Source organism: Ursus maritimus, unplaced genomic scaffold (genome assembly GCF_017311325.1).
Source record: "Ursus maritimus isolate PB19 unplaced genomic scaffold, ASM1731132v1 scaffold_3, whole genome shotgun sequence".
Lineage (NCBI taxonomy): Eukaryota > Metazoa > Chordata > Mammalia > Carnivora > Ursidae > Ursus > Ursus maritimus.
The window spans coordinates 26,997,178-27,019,471 of record NW_024425563.1 but is presented as its reverse complement, the minus strand read 5'-3'; the positions used below and the strand labels follow the sequence as shown (position 1 = coordinate 27,019,471).

Sequence of the window (22,294 nt, the reverse complement as noted above, 5' to 3'; positions counted from 1 at the left end):
GTATAACTTGGGTTCTAGCTATTATTAATTGGAATAGACATTAAATCATTGCCTAGGGAAAAGGGAAGCCTTAATTGATTGTGAGTAAATTAATAACTACATCCAGTTTGGGCATAGCACAAGTTCAGCCTTTCTATGATCTTGAAAAGTGACTGGAAACGTCTCTACGTTTTTATGAGGAAAATCTCTATTACCAACTTTCTATTTTTTTATAGTCCGTATTATTTCTACATAAAAATAAGTATGCAAAAAACATGCCATATCCCAACATAAAAATGTGAAAGAATTAAAAAAGGAGAGGAAAGGGCACAATGGGAGTTAGATGTTTCCACACATAAAAAACGCCTGCTAAGCAGATACCACACACACCAAGAGAAAATCTGATGGCCTTGAGACTTGCAAAACTCTGAGTCACCACAAACACCAGAATCAGAATGACAATAGTTCTTAGATTTCTAAAAAAGAAATAAAGTCAAAAGTATGAGACAAAAATTACAGCAAATAAAACTTCTTAGTATCGAAGTTGAGTTAAAAAGGAAGAAAGACTGACACAGGAAGAAAACTTGTCTTGAGGTTATACTACAAAAAAAGCTCATATACTTAAAAATTATTATTGCAGATCAACATTAAGAGTAATAGATAACTAGCTCTCTAGATATTTGACATTTACAGGTATTATAGGCAGAAATTATAAAGCAATATAAAAATAATATTTAAAAGAAATATAGTATTATAGAATTCAGGAAACATTAAAGAACTGCTCTTATGCACTCTCATCAAAGTAAAGCAAACAGAAAAATGCTATTCGACACAAATTTAAATTTATGGGAATACTGACAACTCCCTGAGTAGGCATTTATAGAACTAACTGTGTGTGTATTTATATTAAGTACCCCCTCCCTGAACCAAATTAATGTAAAAATCTAACTATATTTTGTATAGGTTACTGAAATAACGCCAAGTATGAAAAGCAATCACTAGGAATAAGTATAATAAGCAACAATAAAAACAGTGGTGCTGTGGGTAAGAGGTGTTTTAAAATATCTAGAGAATTTCATTAGAATTATCTAAAGTATAGATGAAATATAAGCTCGGACTCATATAGAAATAAATTAGTTTGAGTAGAGGGCAAATAATCTCACTAGATGTTAGATTTGGAAACAGGATAAATGAACTCTAGCTTCTTTGAAAATAAACACATCAAAGCATGCATAATTTAGAGCACTGGGTCAAATAACATCCCGCATACATACCACTCCATTGTGGTGGACCTACACAGATAATTGAGTTAATGGCCTTCAAACAATTGCACAGATGTACAAAAAAAAAAAAATTTGGAAATCACAAGTCTACTACTTTTAAAAACCTGATTACATAATTTTACAAAACAAATTTCAAGAGATTTGATTCAGTAGATTTTACTATACATGTTTTTTTTTACAAAATATATTTTTAAGACAACTTCATAAACTTCTCCTCTAATTTTTTTAATACTTTTGAACACATTACATGTTCTCCCTGGAAAACATTTCCTTAATAAATCATTAGTTTTTTTACTCTTCCTTTGAAAAAATCTACCTTCTATAAAATCATTCTTTGGTGTCTAAAAGATTCTAATGTGGGAGTCAGATTCTTGAGTATGACAAGAATATAACTTTGTTCCCAAAGCATGTTTTTTTAATGCCTGTATATTTTTTTGTTTTAGGTAATTCAACTGAGGAAAGACTTTGCCTAATTTGATGCTTTGAAAGCAGCTAGAGCAATCACAATAAAGTTTGAAAAACAAACCCAATCAAGTTAATATAGTCAACTCTTAGTCACAGGAATTCAGGTGTGAGGGCAGATGTATGGATGAACTAGTAAATGTCAAGAGTGATTTATAAACTTATAAATTCAGAGAGCTCAGAGAGATGCCGGGTGACATCTGGTAGAGTAATGCCAAAGTGTGTGTGTTAACAGTGGACAAAAAGAGAGTCAAGGAACACACTAATTGTAAATGTGACTTACTCTGGGAGCATTTAAAAACAACAGTGCTATGCCCAAGATGTTTTCATTAAAAATCCACAGAATCTGGAAATGTAATTTCTTCAAAAAATAAGATAAATTAGCATCACACTAGTTTCATTTAAACTAACACTGTGTTTCTACAATAGCAACTATGGACTGTATACTTGTTTCCACTCTAGACTGTAAGATTTCTGAGGACAGAAATGGTTTATTTACATCTAAATATCCTGAGTGGAGGTGAGTGCTGACAAAAAAAAAAAAAAAAAGCCACTGAACATATGAATGAATGAAAGACTGAATGAACATCAGTAGTGAAAAAGATACAGGTAAGTCAAATACCTAATCTAAATGACAGTTAAATTCCTTAGAAGAATGCTTTTACCGGAGCTTTTGCTCCAGTACACAAAAACTAGGAAGAAGAAAACCAAGCCCAAATGAATAAGGTGGCAAAGAAGACTTTTTGTAAGAAAAACCTGATCAAATTTTTTAGTTATATCAAAATAATGCAAAGCAGCCAGGCCAAACTACTTATCTATAAATTCAAATTGAATTTAACTTTAAGGAAAGTTCACATGAATGTGTGTAGCTGTCTTCCATGAAAATGACCTCAAAAAATTCACAAGGAAAAAAAAGATTAGAATGCTTGAATAGAAAAGAAAAAAAAAGTTACCTTGCCTTCGCAGTTCATTTTTAACAGCTTCTACACCTCCTGTTTTTTCAATGAAGTCATATATAACTTTTGATGTTTCTCGGTCTTTAAGTTGTGCCTCTGAGATTCCACACATATCAAAAAGATTCTTCAATTCTGGATCCAAATTATTCAGCTACAACAGATAAAGTAACTGTTAACTATAAAATCTATCTCAATTTTTTAAAATAAGCATGATCAAATTCAAATTTAGTTCTCATCTGTGCCCTTTATGAAATTATTTTAAATTTATACACTTTTAACATGGTTAGATTATTTATAAACCAACTAACCTTTCTTATTTAAAAAAAAAATAGAAAAGATAAGAACAGAGAATAAATTTTTCTTTTTTTGTTCCCTATCTTAAAAAAGAAGGCATCTCATTTAGAGTTTTACTAATCCATTCATGATTCAGACATCTCCAATGTTCATCTATTACTAAATAAGATTTAGGTATAATCACAAATTTAAAAAGTAAGTCAATTTGAAAATTTCAAAAAGGACCTCCTTATAACCTCAGCATCCTGTACAGAGCCCAACACAAAGAGGCATTCTAACTGCTGTGGAGTTAACACTGTAGTTAAAAACAAAAAAACCCAGAAGGATTTCTCACCCCAATCACAAATAATATTTCTCTTCAAAAAAAATTTTCCAAACACTGATCATCTGTCAAATGTGAAATACATATTACTTAAGCAACCAAAATAGATAAAAATGTTAAAAACACTTATTTTTGCCAGCAGTTTCACCTACCTTGTTCATAGTGCTAAAAATTAAATAATGACAAAACTGCCAAAAAGAAAAGAATGAAAAGATCTAGATAATATAACAACTGGATATTCAGAATTTGATTATAGTACCTTCCAATAATTTGCCATACGTTCCCCTAAAATGATCAGTTAGCAGGCTGTCAACACACAAGAATTTTATATTACAGTAGATATGATTATTTATTTGTTTGTTTGTTTGTTTGAGAGTGCAAGCAGGGGAGGAGCAAAGGGAGGGGGAAAGAGAGAATATCAAGCAGACTCCGTGCTGAGTGCAGAGCCTCCTCAGGGTTTGATCTCACGACCTTGAGATCATGACCTGAGCTGAAACCAAAAGTCTGACTGAGCCACCTATGTGCCTCTGTGTTACAGTATATAAATCCAAGGAGTATAAAACCTTTGTCTTTATAGACATAGCCATAAATGACAGAACAATACTAAGGTTTCCAACCTCAGTGGTATATGTACATAAACACATTCAAATAAACGCTAGAATTCACAAAAATGATTAATAAAAATTTATTGATAAATAAATGCTGTGATAATTTATTGATAAATGCTGTGACAAGCCACAGCATTACCACATATTTAGAGCAATGATATTTATGGCTTGAAAAGACACTTACATCAAAGCCAGTATTCGGATCCCAACCAACATGTCCAATGTGCCTAAAGAAGTAGACGAAAAATATATATAAATAAAAAATAGAAAATACATAAAGAGCATTTAAAACATAAAATATATGAAATCCGATCCAACCAATAAATTTTGGGCCTGACCTAATAGTTCTCATACACATACCCATATTCAGGGAAAAACTGTGTGAGGAGTCAGGAGGCCAGGACTGGCCTCTCAGTTAAACTGAGTTTTAACATTTTTGCACAATCTTTCTGAGCACCTATTTCCTCAACTGTCAAACTAACAGAAGAATACAAGCATTATATATATGAGAGGATAGGAATTTTGTAATGAGCTAATGAAATGATGTATATGAAAATGCTTAAAATACGTCAAATAAATACCAAAGGTTTGATGATGCCTACTATAGACTAATGTTTGTGTCCCTTAAAAATTCCTATGTTGAGACCTAATCCCCAATATGATGGTATTTGGAGGTAAGGATTTGGGGAGGTGATTAGGTTTTGAGGGTGGATCTCTGAAGAATGGGATTAGTGCCCTTAAAACAAAGGCCCCAGAGAGTTCTCCTGCCCTTCCAACATGTGAGGAAGACAGTTAGAAGACAGCTGTCTATTTACCAGGCAGTAAATTCTGCCTGCCTCTTCCCAATCTCCAGAACCGTAGAAACAAATGTCTGTTGTTTATAAGCCACTCAGTCTATGGTATTCTGTTACAGCAGCCCAAATGGACCAAGACAGTGCCTCTAGGCAATTTCCAAATCCCATTTTTAGGGAAAAAGTAAGAAATCATTATGTCCAACAATTACTTAAAGAAACAACTTAATCTAATTTTTCTTTTCTGATGAGTAGAAACGTAATAAACTGTAAGACTCACAGAAAGTCTACTGAACAATAGCCTTAAAAAAACCCACAAAAGGGGTGCCTGGGTGGCACAGCGGTTAAGCGTCTGCCTTCGGCTCAGGGCGTGATCCCGGCGTTCTGGGATCGAGCCCCACATCAGGCTCCTCCACTATGAGCCTGCTTCTTCCTCTCCCACTCCCCCTGCTTGTGTTCCCTCTCTCGCTGGCTGTCTCTGTCAAATAAATAAATAAAATCTTTAAAAAAAAAAAAAACAACCCACAAAAAACAAAAAACAACTCCAACAAAATCTATAGTGAAAAAAGTATGAAAATGATAAATGTAAGGGTCTTTCCAAAAAGAAAACAAAATTTTCTAAAAAGGTAAAACTCAAGAGCAGAAGTGAGTAAAATCAAAAGAATTCTCTTACTGGAAGTTGCTTGGTGTTCCAATATCTGCCTTGGTTAATCTCTTCTTTTTAGCTTTTCCTTTTTTCTTTTCTTTGGTATGGGAAATGTTGTTGACTTGTGGACCATAAAATCTATTGGTAGTGATTTCTGGATTTTTTATGTCAACTGTTGCCATGGGTAGATTAGGACCTGCAAAATAATATGAAAGGGATATAATTTAAGATGACAATTATTACATTCATAATTTATAATTTAAATATCTTTCTCTGAAGGAGGACCACTTCGCTAACATAAATTATTTAAATTTTAAAGTTGCATGTTAATTTTTTATAAATAATGGATAAAGTACTGCCAAAATTTCAAAAGCCTATAATAAAATCTTAAACACATTAGCATAGATGTTATTGCAAAGAGAACTTGTATTTTTATAACATTAAATCTCATGGAAAATAAAAATTTTCAATAAGAATTTAAATTTAATTGGTCTAATCCCTTGAATTTCGACTATAACAGCATCACACACATCCCATTAGTTGTTGGTAAAGTGGTATATATGATATAACAAGGATAATAAAAATTTAAAAAGCATTTACTTTTTTAAAAAATCTGACAAAGAAATCTAGTCTTACTTCTTTGTTTCAACTTTATTAGTCCACGAGGGAAAAAAGTACTTATACAATTATTACTACTATTTCTTCCAAAATTACCATATGTAAGTCCAATAATATTTTCTCTATCGGAAGTACAGGGCTCAAAAATGAGATGGAAAAATTCTCAAAACACTCATCTTCCACAAGAATCAATAGTGAAAATATCTCCCGCATCTTCAGATATTATTAATAGCACCTTTAGGAGTGACACTAAATATAGGGGCGCCGGGGTGGCACAGCGGTTAAGCGTCAGGGGGTGATCCTGGCGTTATGGGATCAGGCCCCACATCAGGCTCCTCTGCTATGAGCCTGCTTCTTCCTCTCCCACCCCCCCTGCTTGTGTTCCCTCTCTCGCTGGCTGTCTCTCTCTCTGTCAAATAAATAAAATCTTTAAAAAAAAAAAAAAGGAGTGACACTAAATATAATATACAAAACCTGTTTTATAATTCACAAAATATTCTTGGCTTTAAATGCATGAGAGTCTAAATGAAATGTATTCAATTAAAAAATTCCTTATAAATTTAAGTAAACAGCATCACATGTTCCTTAGAGAGTCCATTTTAATATAGGATTATCTGACAAAACCTCTTATTAGATTAAATTCCTCTGAGATGAGTACCTTAATGACGACTTTCAAAATGTTGTATAAAATGTAACCACTATTGTGCAGAGAAACAGTTAACACAGCAGGCCCGAGACTGCCATCCTTAGAAAGGGCTGCTTGTAAAGTTAGCTCTGAGCTGGCATCCGGAAACTGGGATTCCAAGAGGGTTTTTATCATTCCCTGATAAGATGGGCTCACTGTGCCTCAACTATTTGTGCTAACAATGTGCTTAATCCTAAACACCTGCTTTCCTTCTGGGAGTCTATACCTTGATATGCGCTGGAAAGGGGAGGACTACGTGAGTAGCCCCGAATAAACCCTGGGCACTGAGTCCCTAATGAGTTTCTCTTTTAGACAACATTTACCATGTGTTGTAACAGCTTATTACTGGAGGAATTATGTGCAGTCCCTGCAACTCCAATGGGAGAAGACTATGGCAAAGTTGTATGTGGTTTCCCTCAGACATAAACCCATGTGTCTTTCCCTTTGTTGATTTTGTTTTATATCCTTTCACTGTCATAAATCTTTGCCCTGAGTACCCCACTATATGCCTAGTCATGTTGAGTTCTTCTAGCAAATCAACTGTGGGGTGGTCTTGAGGACCCCTGATATAATCATTGAATGGAAAACAGAAACCCCAAGAAATTACAGGCTAACATATATTAGGTGAAAATTAAAGGCCAATTTGACGGTATTTCTTCAACTGCACTAAAAACCTCAAATGTAGCCTATTTATTAAAGTTACCTGAAAGAACAATGTTTATCTAAATGAGTAAATTATGGGGTGCCTGGGTGGCACAGCGGTTAAGCGTCTGCCTTCGGCTCAGGGCGTGATCCCGGCGTTATGGGATCGAGCCCCACATCAGGCTCCTCCGCTATGAGCCTGCTTCTTCCTCTCCCACTCCCCCTGCTTGTGTTCCCTCTCTCGCTGGCTGTCTCTATCTCTGTCAAATAAATAAATAAAAATCTTTTAAAAATAAATAAATAAATGGGTAAATTATATAAAACCCATGTTCTCTCTTTCAACTCTACTATTCAAGATGAAATAGAGTTAAAATAAATTTACGAAACCCATCTACCACTTTATCGGACAAGTAAACAATTTGGAAAGATTTGTATTTTTAATATCACCAAAATTCAGCTATTTTCCCTCCATAATCAAAGTCTACTTACATGTGTCTAAAAGTTCTATTTGTATTTTCATATAAAATTCCACGGAAGTTGCTCATATTGGCAAGAAGTAAAGAAATTGTTATTGGAAAAAAATGGAAGCTAGTGAATAATATGGATAAGACCATTAACATAAAATGATTCAGTGTCAAGGAATAATACAAATAACTGGATCAAAAATTAAAGGTTAGTTATACAATACAGGTTTATGAAACAGTAGATAAAGACTTGGATTTTCAAATTTGTTCAGGTATCAGATTTCAGTGTTTACTGTAGTTTCACAAAGTAAGGGACTAAGAATGCCCAGAATTCAAGTGTTTGTTGGAGGGTTAGATTGGTGTCATACTCAAAGGCTCATCTACTGATCTGTTTTTACTTCTCATCCCTCCTTTTCTGCCTTCCCTCTTATTATTTAGCTTTACAAATCAGTATCAGCAACACCATCCATGGTAAGATGCCGTGAATCACTACTTACTGTCTCATCTTTATACTTACTAGAATTTAAGAATTAACTTAGGACAGATTTAGGAGTATCAGAATGAGGCACTCTCCTTATATATTACCACCCCTCCTGAAATAGGTGTTCAAAGAGCAACTATAAAGGAGCAACCAGATTCACCATTAAAAAAATAACAAAACTGGGGCGCCTGGGTGGCACAGCGGTTAAGTGTCTGCCTTTGGCTCAGGGCGTGATCCCGGCGTTATGGGATCGAGCCCCACACAGGCTCCTCCGCTATGAGCCTGCTTCTTCCTCTCCCACTCCCCCTGCCTGTGTTCCCTCTCTCGCTGGCTGTCTCTATCTCTGTCGAATAAATAAATAAAATCTTAAAAAAAAAAAAAAAAACTATTATCAGTTTTTAGAAAAAAGCAAAAACAAAAGTATTTTTAATGCTGCTCTAGGTTGTATAAAAGTTATTATTATACCACGGATGTTTTAAATGGTAATAGAATTGGGTAAAGTGTGGGGCGCCTGGGTGGCTCAGCGGTTGGGTGTCTGCCTTCAGCTCAGGGCGTGATCCCGGCGTTATGGGATCAAGCCCCGCATCGGGCTCCTCCGCTATGAGCCTGCTTCTTCCTCTCTCACTCCCCCTGCTGTGTTCCCTCTCTTGCTGGCTGTCTCTATCTCTGTCGAATAAATAAATAAATAATCTTAAAAAAAAAAAAGAATTGGGTAAAGTGAAGTTGAATAGTTTAAATTATCCAAGCTAATAAATTCTTTCCTGGGAAATTTAATAAAGTTAAGATTCTTTTTTTTTTTTTTTAAGATTTTATTTATTTATTTGACAGAGATAGAGACAGCCAACGAGAGAGGGAACACAAGCAGGGGGAGTGGGAGAGGAAGAAGCAGGCTCATAGCAGAAGAGCCTGATGTGGGGCTCGATCCCGGAACACCGGGATCACGCCCTGAGCTGAAGGCAGACGCTTAACCGCTGTGCCACCCAGGCGCCCCTAAAGTTAAGATTCTTGTAAGCCTGATTTATAACTCACTAGAGAAAATAATTCAGCCATCTCTGAAGAAAGTTTAAGGATAAAGAAGACAGGAACAAAATGTAAGTGGTATGTGGAATGAATAACAACGTTTAATTCATACTGTAGTCAGACTGTGTTTCCCCTCCTCACTCTATCCCAAAAGGAGTTATGTATACACTGTTACTGCCAAGCAGTTTATAAAGCCTTTGAATTAGCTATTTAGTGTCATTACACATGAATTTCATTACTGGTTAAAACATTATTTAATTAAGTCTATCTAAGAAAGTTCAAATTACAGATATATACAGAAAATTAGTATTAGCTGGGAAATTAGAGTGTTTTTCTACACTTTTCATCTTATAGATGAAACCTAAGGATGAAAAGAGTCAGATGACCTGTCTAAAGTCATACAATTAGTGACAAAAGTGAAGATGAATTCTGCTACCTTGGTTCCTAGTCCACTACCCTTTCTATTTACTACTACTGTACTTTTTACACTAAAGTCAAACCATAAGGTGATTGATTAGGCTAACTTTACCAATGTTATCATATATCATTTCCTTACCAATTAGTTCTCTCAATTTATATAGTTCAACATTTCTTCATTCAATAAATATTTACTAATAACTTTCAAAATTTAGAAAAAAGGTTTCCTACATAATCATGAGATTAGGTACTTGGTTATTTCTGTTGGTAATAGTCATTTACTTCAGAGTTTGAAGGTGTTTGGAAGTAAGTTTAAAATGGTGTTCTAAAGCCTAATTAAATATTTGTTTCAAAAGTGACAACCTGGGTAAGGCAGAGTCATTTTTTTAATAAAGTTTATGGAAGACCTGGTAATGGAGATACTCTTAAATCACTTCAAGTAAAAATTAATTTAATTATTCCATTTACGAAATTATACTCATCCTAAGAACATATACTAAGTAAATATATAATGGAGGGGGCGATTTCCCTCCTTTAAAAAAAAAAAAAAACAGTCAAATGACAAATTACCATTTTCTGATTAAAGAAAATTGTCACAGAAAAGGCTTTTTAATATTCTCACTGAACAGCATTTCTAGTTAATTTTAAAACTAAAAGAACAAACTAAAGTCTTCCCCTTAATTACGTAAAAAGCAGAGAACTCTCACCAAGGCAAAATAGTTGAGAAACAGGTGGCCCAGAGGCCTCTGATGTCAAGCAGTCATGAAGCTGAGAACAAATCATTGGAAAGCGTCTAAGCTAAAAGGTGAGACTGACCGATAAAGAAAAAAGAAAGATGTACGGATTAGGAGTTAGTGAGGAAGACACTGAATTGCATTTCAGGAATATATGTTACTTCTACATAAAGTGTCTTTTTAATAGTTAAAATTTGAAAAAGTCTACTAAACTGATAATCCAAATGAGGATTTAAGACAAAGCACCTGCATGGACACAGCAAGGTGGTAAGGTGTCCACTGCGCCTGGTAGTCGTGTACCAAATGCGGAAACGTAATATGCTGCCCTCCAAACAGTGGTTTCCACATAGTGGGGAGAGCAAGACAAATGACTGCACTGCAGGAAAAAAATATTAAAACTCCTATTAATAATTATTTCATCCTTTATTGTGTACGTAATATGTTAATACCATATTATATGTCTATTTTATAAGGAAATATATAAATGCTGGCAATACATAGCCATATAATTTTGCCTTTTAATGATACTATTTTTTTAAACTCTCATTTAATGAAAAGAAGTTTGGGATCACTTTGCCAAAGGGTTAAAACTACAGACCTAAAGATTTAAAACCAAGAGCAATCACAGAGAAAGAAACTCTATTTAATTATGAGTACCTCTCCCACTAGGAGTAATAAAGTTGCAAGACACCACTGTCACATAAAGAATATACAAATTCATGGGATGCCTGGGTGGCTCAGTCGGTTAAGTGTCAGACTCTTGGTTTGGTCTCAGGTCAGGATCTCAGCACAGAGTCTGCTTGTCCCTCTCCCTTCCCCTCTGCTCCTCCTCCTGCTCGGAGCTCTCTCTCTCTCTCCCAGATAAATGAATAAATAAATAACATCTAAAAAAAAAAAAAAAAAGAATATCCAAATTCTGTGTATTCATGGATTAGGTGCCTCTTCGGAAGTACATTTTATATGTATTGAAAAGAGTAAAATTTTGAAAACTCTATAAAATATTTATACTGTTAACTTTAATTATATTATTTATACAACATCTACACTCTAAAATCTGAGGTTACTTTTCCCAAAGATGCCACTTCTAGGAAGCCTTCCTCACTGTACTCAATACATGCTTACAGAATGCAGAATAATAAATTCAAAAGGACTAAAACATTAAGCATGCAATAAGGGAAAAAATTCTAACACTGCTGTAGGAGTTCACAGATGAATGACTTCTGACTCAGCGGCTTCTGCTTCCTTTTGCCTCCGTCACGTATCAGCCGAGTTACTTAAGGCAGGTTATTTACCCTTTCTAGGTCTCAGTTTCTCCTTCAAAATCTTATGGACACAGCATAGTGATTAAGGGGCCAGGCTGTGGAGTTAAGACTGCTTGAGACTGAATCCTGCTCTACCACTTCATAGTTTTGTGACTCTGAGCAAATTACCCACTTGTGCCCGTTTGCTCTCCTATAAAATGGGGATAATAGCAGCCACTTCATAAGACTGCTGGACAGTGCCTGGCTGGTAGTAAATGATCATTAAATAGCAGCTGCTATAATTATTGTTGTCATTGTCTTCATCATGATAACTAGTATTTAGTAAGGACTATGCTAAGTACTTTGATTACTTCATTTAATCTCCACAGCAGTCCTATAAAATAAGTATCAAAATTTCTACTTAAAAGACAAAGTCAAAGTACTTGGCACAAGGTATGCCTTACTGAAGGTAGTTTTTTTTTTTAATTGTAATAAGGTAAATAATCCAAAATTTAATAAAGCAATATTTGGTTCATGTTTTTATATCAGGAAAAGAAATTTAAGGACAAAATCAGAAAGCAATATATCTGTTTAAGAGAAACAAACCCTAACAATCACCGATAGTTGTCATATACTGTTTCCTGGAATAAGCTATCTAAATTCTGAGAGGATGTGAGATGCTTAAAAAAAAAAAAAAAGCCCTATTCTCCATTATAATGAAGGTTCCTGGAGCCAGGGTTCCTTACCTCCACAAGGTCAGGGACCCAATTTAAACGTGATGAAAGCTCTGTATCCTCTCTCCCCAGAGAAAATATATACACTTAAAAATTTAGCACACTATTTCAGGGAGGGCTTATGGAGTCCAGGATGAGAATCTCTGCCCTAAAGATCTGGGACTTTGTCCTTTTTATTTTGGAATTCCTTTTCATTTTGGAATGTATACCTTTCTGGTATGCATGTTTGTTTTTTTTTTTTTTTAATGAATTCTCAATACTTCAAGTGCTCATCATCAAATTAAGGAGGGTAATATACAGCTATATTAGTTCTAAACACACCATTAAAGTCAGTGCTCATTCCCACAGGGGCTAGTTTCATACTACCAGTGTGAAATAGTATTTTGAAATAAGAAAAAAACATAAATCTTAAAGTAAGAAATGAACAAGTATGCTACATAAACTCTACCACCTTTAAGGAAGATATTAAGACAAGATTATACAGTTTCTAAACTTAATTGTCAATATAGAATGAAGATATTAATAACGATCTTCACCCTATGTAGTCCTCCTCCATCCTATAAAAAAGCCAAAGAATAGTGCATTTCTAAGACTCATCTTTGTTATCTTAAAATGACACAATAAACTACAGTATTTGATCACAGATATTAAATATTATTAATGATACATGTTTCTAAAAGGATTAAACTATAGTCTAAAATCTTCTAGATCAATAATTTGTATCAAAAAGCTTACCATTTGGGGGGTCTCGTCTTTTCTCTGTTAGAAAATAAATTAAAATAATATTATTAGATATATGCAATACAAAATCAACATAAGAAATTAATTTACCTAAACTGTCTTATTCCTAAATCAATGTATAAGTGGCTAAGAAAGGTTTCTCCGAGGAACTAACATCTGAATAAAATAAGAGAGGGAACAACATATTTAAAGGCCCTAAGGAGGGAACAGCATGAAGGAACATCATGAAGCTTGGACTAGAGTGAGCCAACAGAAGAGTAAAAGAGAAGTCAGAAGGAGACCCTGGACTGGATCATATAGGATCCCACAGCCCAGGGTAAGGAATATAGATTGTATTCTATATATGATAGGAAGCTCTTGTAGGGTTTTCAATAGGGCCAGTGAATAATCTAATCTATGTTTTTAAAAGTTAACTTTGGCTACTATGTGGAAAAGAGATCATAGGGGGCACTGAGTGGCAGCAGGGAGACTAGTGAGGGAGTTATAGTAGTCCAGGTGACAGATGATGGGGGCTTAGATTAGGGGGGCCACAGAGGTGATGAGGAATAGATCCAGGATATGTTTTTGAAGGCAGAGACAAGAGACTCACTAATAGGATTTATGAGAGATCATGGTGAGCCAGAGTGGAGCCTTTTACCAAATTGGGGAAGACGTGGGGAGGAGTAGCAACAGGTCTAACTGGGGTTAGGGAACATGGATCAACTGTTCTGCTCAGACATGTTAAGTCTGAAGGTTATTCTGAGGCCCAGTTGAAATAAACAAGTCTGAAGGTTGGGGGAGAGGTCAACAATGTAGATAAAACTTTGGGAGGCATCAGCATATGGACAGTTTTCAAAGCTATGTAACTCAATGAAAGCATAAGGGTAATGAGAATACTCAGAAATGTCTGATCACTAAGGCAGACCAAAATAATAATAAAAAGCTATAACAGATTAGGAAGTAGTAAAATCAGGAGAACTACCAATCCTTTGCACTCAGACTCTTACATGCCAAGTTTGATATCATTTTGGTTTTAAGAAATTCAAAAGTGGTTGAAGAATTTTAAACAAATGTAATTTCCACAGATTTTTAATACAAAACTGCCCAAAATTATAAGAGAAATAATCATAAATAATGATATGCTAAAGTAATTAGTTTGTAAACAGCCATAAACTAAAATTAATAGGATTTATCTGGGGGACAAGTTAAAAAATCTTGGCAATGGGAAATACAAATTTATTACTTCATCTGGTGGTCTGATGAAGTAACTTTCCGAAAGCAAGTCCTATCTATGTCAGTGAATGTCAATCTCCCATTTCCCAGGTGATGTTATCTCTGCAACCAGAGAGGAAATACTTCTTAAATTGATAACACAGAATTGGAAATATAATGAGATAAATATAAAGTTCAGAGCATAAGTTCTAAAAAGTAATTTACAAGTAAGACACTAACCTGGCTTGAGAGCCATTCATATGGAAAAAGGGAGGGTTTGGTTGAACAAAGAAGAATGGGAGCTACTGGTGTGAGGTATTTGCTAGAAACATTTGCAGAACAGTATTTAATCAAATCAAGAGGTACTTTAGAATGAACTAGCAAAGATACTTGTGGAGTACTGTGTTGAAATATGACCACTGTATGTGAAGCTGGATCACTTCTTCAAATCTGGACCATCTAAAGAAGACATAAAAATCTATGATATTCACGGTATACGGGATGATGCATCCATAAACTACATAATGTGAGGAGTAAGAAACTGAAACTAGTTAAACTAAAGAAGTAAAGGCATGAGAACATGACAGATGGCTTCCAATATTAAATGGCTACTGGGAGGAAAAGAAAATAGACTAATTCTTTGTTGCTCCAAAAATCAGACCCTACACATCTAAGTTAAAGACAGGCGAGGCTGGAGTCTGACTTAGCATGAAGCACTACCCAACGATCACTCAGCTGCATCCCTAATGTGATCTTTCTATTTCTGAAACACCATGCTTAAAAGTTTAGGAACTACATAAAACAAAATTCCTGTACCAGCTGAAAAACACCTTTAAGTGACCTTCCTATTTCAAAGTCCATTAGTCTATATTTCAGGAAACATTTTTTACTTGTTTTAATTTGGAAATATCATATATTTTGACTACAAGGAGCCCCAGAGAGCCCTGGCCTAGCACCTGACTATGTCACTGAAGTAGGGCGCTGAACCATAAATCATTCTATACCTTTAAATCCTTTCCTAGCATGGAATCAAGTAGTACATGTTCTTCGTCCCAAAAAGAAGAAACACAAAATAGGTCCCTAATAATTCTATTTACTCATTGTAATTGAGGTATAATAAGAAGGCAATTGTGAGGCAATAACTTAGTTCATTTCGTTTTCATTTTTATCTCACCTGCCTCTTGGAAACCCATTAAAATAACAATAAAGATGTACAAAATGGAATACATGGTTTTACATTCCTGTTTTCTGGATCCAATGTCTTATTTTTTCAAGGCTTAGTCCTTCCTAGTGGTAAAGCACATCCTGGAATACAGTGATCTTCAAAACTGTGGTGACATATACCCCCAGATGTACAGAAAAACTTTCCAAGAAGTATATGGCATGGCTAGTTTTAAGGGGATCTATTTGGTGATCTCAACTCCCATATGTTCTTTCTCCTAAAACTGACCTTAAGATGGTAATTTTAGAGAGGTTCACCTTTCCTAATCACCCTTCTCCCACCTGACAACAGAAAGGCCTAGTACACTGTTGTCAAATACTTCTTTATCAATAAATTTAAAATTCTATACTAGACTGCATCATTCTTTAATTATTTTATATGTATTATAGTCTCATGCATTAAACTTACTTCCTTATGGTTTTATAACAGACAACATTCGGGACAAAATAGAGACAAAACAATGTTTACAGATTTTGTTTGCAACTTTGCTTATTTGCTTCTAGGCTTGCCTAAAAAGTCTTTGTTCACAAAGTATTAAATATTCTAAGAATGTAAGTTAAGAACAATGCCATAAAAATGCAAGTTTAAGAGTCAGTATATACGGAATGTTACAAACAAAAAAGGTTATCAGAAAGAGTTCTTCAGTAAATCTGAAAAAATTAGTTCTTAATAAAAACACTTCTTGTAAGTAAGGATTAGTGTGTGTGTATATACATATATATATATATATATATATTTTTTTTTTTCTGTAAGGGTCCAGAGAATAAATATTTTAGGCTTTGTGTGCCAAACAGTCTTTGTTGTAACTACCCAACTGTTGTGACAAAAAAGCAGCCATCAGATGTATTATACAGACAAAATGTAAACCGATGAGCATAGCTGTATCTCACTAAAACTTTATTTATAAAAACAGGTGTGGGCCAGATCTGTCCTATAAGCCATAGTCTGCCAGCTTCTGTTTAAAAGAATTAAAAAAAAAAAAAAGTTTACCAGATTTCCTTTGTCGCCGGCCCAACAAGTCTGTAACTGCTTTTCGGAATTTTTTTGCTTCTTCTTCATTGGCAAAATTAAGAGCAACTTGACAAGTCTGAAATATTTTTATTAAAAATGGTAAACAACAAAAAATATGAATCTAGCTCTATTTAATGAAAAAGTTGATAACCAACAAAGTACACTTCTGAAGAAGGAAAGCTGAGTTTACTAGCAGACAAGAGCTTAGCTTAGTTTTAAATTTACCTAAATAACTTAAGAATACTAAAAGCATAGAGAAGGCAAAGTAAAAGACTACTATTAGAAAGGTTGCCTCTCATAGTGGACATTCAAATATTAAATGGGAATACTCCACCTTCAATAACAACAACAAAAACAGCAAACTGAATTTGATCTTTCAATAGAGCACTCTATAAAACAATTTGGATTTTAGAAAAGGCAAACACCGAAAAAGTTTATCAAATGCAGGTCAGCTCTATCTTTACTAGGTTATGTTTTTATTTTACAGCTTAATTGTAGGTATTATTTAAATCATAACCTTAATTCAGATAAATTATTAAAAATGTGGAAACACACTAACATGGATTGTGGCATTAATACACATTTTTATATATGTAAATATATTTATATTTTATTAAGAAAAACATGAAAAATAACAGCTAGAGAATAAAATACTTTTTGAAAAGATATATCATCTAATCTGACCTTTTTTTCTCATTATAGAAAACTTAGGAAATAAAAAGATGAAAATAAAGAAAATTAACATCACCTATAACCTGGTTACATATGGTGACCCTGTAAGCATATGGTATGGAAATTCTTCTAACATCTTCCTCAAGTATATGCAATAAATTTTTTGAATTCTATTTTCCCCCTACAAGCATTTATTGTACTTTAGCACTCTTCTAGGCCATGAACTATTTTTTCACAAAATAATTTGAATGGCAATATAACATTCAATATTTAAAAGATACCATGGATTAGTGGGCAATAAAGACTTCATTTTTATACATAAAAAAACTAAATCTCAGAAAGATTAACCTATCTGTCCAAAGACAAAGATGACGAAAAAAACAAATTTCTTTCCTACGTAGCAAATTCTACTTACAGTATTCTTTGGAATCTTTTTTTTTTTTCGGCCCTTTAAAATCTTAGCCATTTCTTCCTATTTAGCTATACTATCTATGAAGAAGCTTTTAAAAGTAAAATAATTCTTTTTACTTTATACAGTGTTTACACGGAAAGCTCATAAATGCTTTCCACAAATATAAAAACAATTACATTAAATGGGGCAATAAAAAAAAATATGACTTACATCTCCAGCAAAGGTATGAAAATATCCTCTAGGACTATTATATACAAAGTTATTGTATAGCTCTTGTTCCCACAATAGTTTCCCATCCTAGAAAAAAGTTAAAATTAAGAGTTACCAAAAAGACAGTCTCTAGGAATAAAATAAAATAAATGACTCATATTCAGGGAATTGTTTATATTAACAATAGCTTTTACATGCACAGAAAACACATGTGTATAAAACATAAATAACATATAATTTAATCAGTAATTTCTTAATAACGAAAGAGTAAATTCTGGATTTTTGTTTCATAAAAACTATGTATCAAATGAGTTTAATTCAGTATGATAAGACACAATCTCATTAGCCTTGTATTCCCAAACACAGTTACTCAAATACAAAACTAGAACAATTACTAGATCATCAGTGTTAGAAGGACTAGACTACTGTTGTACTGATTATCAATGCATAGTTCCAACAGCAATAGACTGTGTGCTATCAAATATTACAGGAACATTTCACGCTCTTTTCCTCAATTCTGTAGATTCTGGGAGGGTCAAATTTACCTTCTCGGTACTGTTCGTGAACAATTTTCGAATTCCTAACTTTTACACAGTGGCCCTCTAATTAAATACTGGTAAAAAGGAGTTAGTGTCAATCATGTGCAGAAAGAGACTGATGATTAAAGTGCACCAAGGTTAAAGTATGGTTAAGAGAACCATGGATGACTGGACTGTCACATCTATGGCTGCAGTAGAAGAAATACAATTAACCTAATACCAAAAGGTGGCTAACTGCAAGTATTCAGCAGTGGTTACCTATAATTAGAAATAAGTGGTTAGAGAAATGTAACTATTGTCCTATTTCAAAAGCAAAGTTCTACCTACACCATGATTTAGAAAAACTGTATACACATATAATGCAATTCCTTTCTTCTCAGTGGAGTTATATGTGCACTTGATTTCTAAACAGTGCTTCTCACCTGTGATGAGAAATATGTCAAAAAAAAAAAAACCCAAAAAACAAAACAAAACAAAACAAAACAAAACCCAACAAACCTAACTAGTTTCTTTCAAACTCTGCATGTGTACCCTATCCTCTAGGATCATTGCCATAGTAAGCCCCTGCTAACAGGAGTATGCCACATCTCTCAGCTGTCTGGCAGTATGGAGAAGTGGATGTTAAGCACAAAGTTACAAAGTACAGTAACTTAAGTTTTATTTAATCTCAGGGAAACACTTTGCAATAGACCCAGATGGTTCTCCCATTTTACAAATAAATAAGCCAAGGCCCAGAGAAGTAAAACAGTTTGACTACAATCTATCTATCCTTAAGTATCATCCAGGAGAGTTCAAAGTCAGGTTTTTTGGGTAATTATTCCATTATACTTATTGCCACATATAAATATTACAAAAGCCTACTGACAGAAAAGGTTTTTTAAAAAATTTACTAATTTGTTAGAGAGAGCGAGGCAGGCAGAGGGAGAAGCAGGCTCCCCGCTGAGCAAGGAACCTGATATGGGACTTGATCCCATGACCTGAGCCGAAGGCAGATGCTTAACCAACTAAGCCATCCAGGCATCCCCTACAGAAAAGGTTTTAAAAGATAAATGGAGACTTCATCTCTGCACAAAGGTAATTACTTCCATGGTAACTCTAAGAGGGTGAATACCTGAGAATGGGCATCCAATCTAGGACAACATGGATTTGTGTTTGAATGTGAGAAGTACAAAGCTGTGAAAATCTGAACATACCTATGTTGAGAAACAACATAAGGAAATATAGGTAGCAAATACATTATTATAGATATTGTATCATGCTTTGAACATAGACTGAAGTAACTAACAGTACATACTAAACTAAAATATATTTTATAGTTCCCTGAAAGGACTATATATGCTACTCTGCAATGGACAAAATGGAATAAAAGCGTATCATTAGAAAAAGAAAGACTATAGGAAAAGCCCAAGATGTAAAGATATTAAAAACAAAAACAAAAAAAATCCTTTAATGTGTGGTGGCTGTGGAAAGATAAAATAGTGAACTATTCATGTTCTGGCTTACAACGTATTCCTGTTTGGTTGCAATGCCCATGATTCATTATCTAAAACCAAGCTTCACTCTTCTAATATTAAGTATAATTTAAACAATACATACAGGCTGAACAAAAATTATATAACAATATATACAAATATATATATGAAAATTACAACTGAGGTTAAAAAACCTATTCACCTAAAGTTTAAAGTGGAAGCAAAACAAAACTCACCTTAATATCAAATATTCTTAAAAAATAAGATCTCTGTGGATTGTCCTTAACAAGACAAGCGACACCGCTGCACTTCTTTGACCACATACAGTTACGATCTGCTGCATATAACTGTACCACTGCTGAAGACATAGTCTGGAAAATATAAAATTTATAGCCATTTGGTTCAAAATAACATTCAGATGACCACAGCCCCTGCTGACATCTTCACTGCAAACTCATGAGAGACATCCAACCAGAACCACCCAGCTATGTAGCTCCTGATTTCTTGTCCCACAGAAACAAGGAAATAATAAACATCTATTGTTACTTTCAGCCATTATTTTCTGAATTTCTTATGTAGTAGTAACACAATAACCGCACTAAAAATAACTATGGAAAGCGAACATTTACTGATGCTCAGAATGCGTCAAAAATCGTGTTAAGCACTTTAAATACAACTCCATTTAACCTTATTACTATTATAATCTCATTTTATGCTTGTAAAACCCAAGGTTAAAGGGATAAATAATTTGCCCCAAATCACACAGCAAAGCGGCAGAGTTCCAATCCAGGCAATTTGTGACTTCAGATCCTATATTCTTACTCCTTGTAATATATAGTAGTCCCCCTTTATCCATGGGGCATACATGCCCAGACCCTCCAATGGATGCCTGAAACTGCAGATAGTACAAATTCCATATAGGCTATGTTTTTTCTTAAATGTCTAAGATGAAGTTTAATTTATAAATTAGGCACAGCAAGAGATTAAAAACAACGAAAAGTAAAATAGAACTATTATAACTATTGTAATAAAAGTTATGTGAATGTGGGATCTCTCTCAAAATATCTTAGTGTACCATACTCATCCTTGTGACGATGTGAGATGAGAAAATGCCTATGCGAGCAGATGAAGTGAGGTGAATGGCATAGGCATTATGACGTAGCAGTAGGATACTACTGACCTTCTGACAATATGTCAGAAGGAGGATCATCTGCTTCCAAACCGCAGTTGACTGACCATGGGTAACGGAAACTGGGGAGAACAAAATCATGGATAAGGGAGGACTACTATACCATTTTCTAATACAGTGAATGTTTAAGTAATGAAGTAGTAGTGTTAGTAAAGGCTGACTGTCCTTATAGCCAGTAACTACTTTAGTATGGTACTAAATCAAACTTGAAAGCAAGATTTGAAGGTACTAATTATAGTGCTGGACGCTTTGAACATATCATCATCCTGGAAGATAGATTCTAATATCACCTTTTTTATATTTTTTAAAGATTTTATTTGACAGAGAGAGGCAAGCAAGAGGAGCGGCAGGCAGAGGGAGAGGGAGAAGCAGGCACCCCACTCAGTAGGGAGCCCAGTGCGGCCTTGATCCCAGGACCCCGGGATTATGACCTGAGCTGAAGGCAGACACTTAACCAACTGAGCCCCTCTAATATCACCTTTTTTAAAGATGGCAAAACTGAGGGAAAAAAGATATTAAGTGACTTGCACATGGCCATGCTTGAAAGCTATACTTGAGAGCTATGCTGAAGATATGAAGAATTATTTGAGTTATTATTGTACTAATTTTCCCAAGGATATGCCTAATAATTAGTACACTTTTAGATGTGTAAGAGAAGAGCTAATAGTTACACACAAGGAACATAGCACATTAAGTTTTACCATGTTGCCACCTCCCTCATGACCGCATCATGAAATAATGGAAACGTTAGTTTAATTCTAAATAAAAGTTTTTTTTTTATATTATAATCTCAGATGTAACTATTCGATTTTAGTTTCTGAAAGAGTGATACACAGCACTTACAAATCCTCTGAAAATAATAATCATGTTTTCTGGTCTAAATCTAGTAATTCACTCCAAAACCGGAAATCAAGGAAATAATTTAAAATACAACAAAAATTTATTATTTGTTATATAAATATGAAACAAAATATCTATATAAATAAATACATTAGTTATGGTTTTTTAAATAAAAGGAATTTAAAAAACCAGAAGTGACGGATGATTTAAGTAAGAACAGTACATCAGTTCAATGAATACTGGGCATTGTTAAAAAAAACAGACTACATTAAGATTTAGAGATAAAGCTGTTTTAGGTTACTTAACTATGGCTGGGGAATGCCCTCCTTTTATAAGAGAATTCCAAAGAGCTAATATATATATACAGGTCTTTTATAATAATAAAGTAAAAAATGTAAGATCAGTGTACTTTTGGGGA

General features: G+C 34.2%; 1 protein-coding gene across 2 annotated transcripts in view; it reads right to left on the bottom strand.

The window, feature by feature from the left end:
- Positions 1-22,294, bottom strand: part of WASL (WASP like actin nucleation promoting factor) — a 64,160-nt gene that overhangs the window by 10,689 nt on the left and 31,177 nt on the right. For both annotated transcript variants that reach the window (XM_040644059.1, XM_040644061.1), the window contains 7 exons: positions 20,084-20,218; positions 17,837-17,923; positions 16,522-16,618; positions 13,113-13,136; positions 5,369-5,537; positions 4,089-4,131; positions 2,678-2,831 (listed from right to left, as the gene is read on the bottom strand). In XM_040644059.1, the coding sequence (XP_040499993.1) occupies positions 2,678-2,831; positions 4,089-4,131; positions 5,369-5,537; positions 13,113-13,136; positions 16,522-16,618; positions 17,837-17,923; positions 20,084-20,218 (709 nt within the window). The remainder of the gene's footprint in view (positions 1-2,677; positions 2,832-4,088; positions 4,132-5,368; positions 5,538-13,112; positions 13,137-16,521; positions 16,619-17,836; positions 17,924-20,083; positions 20,219-22,294) is intronic.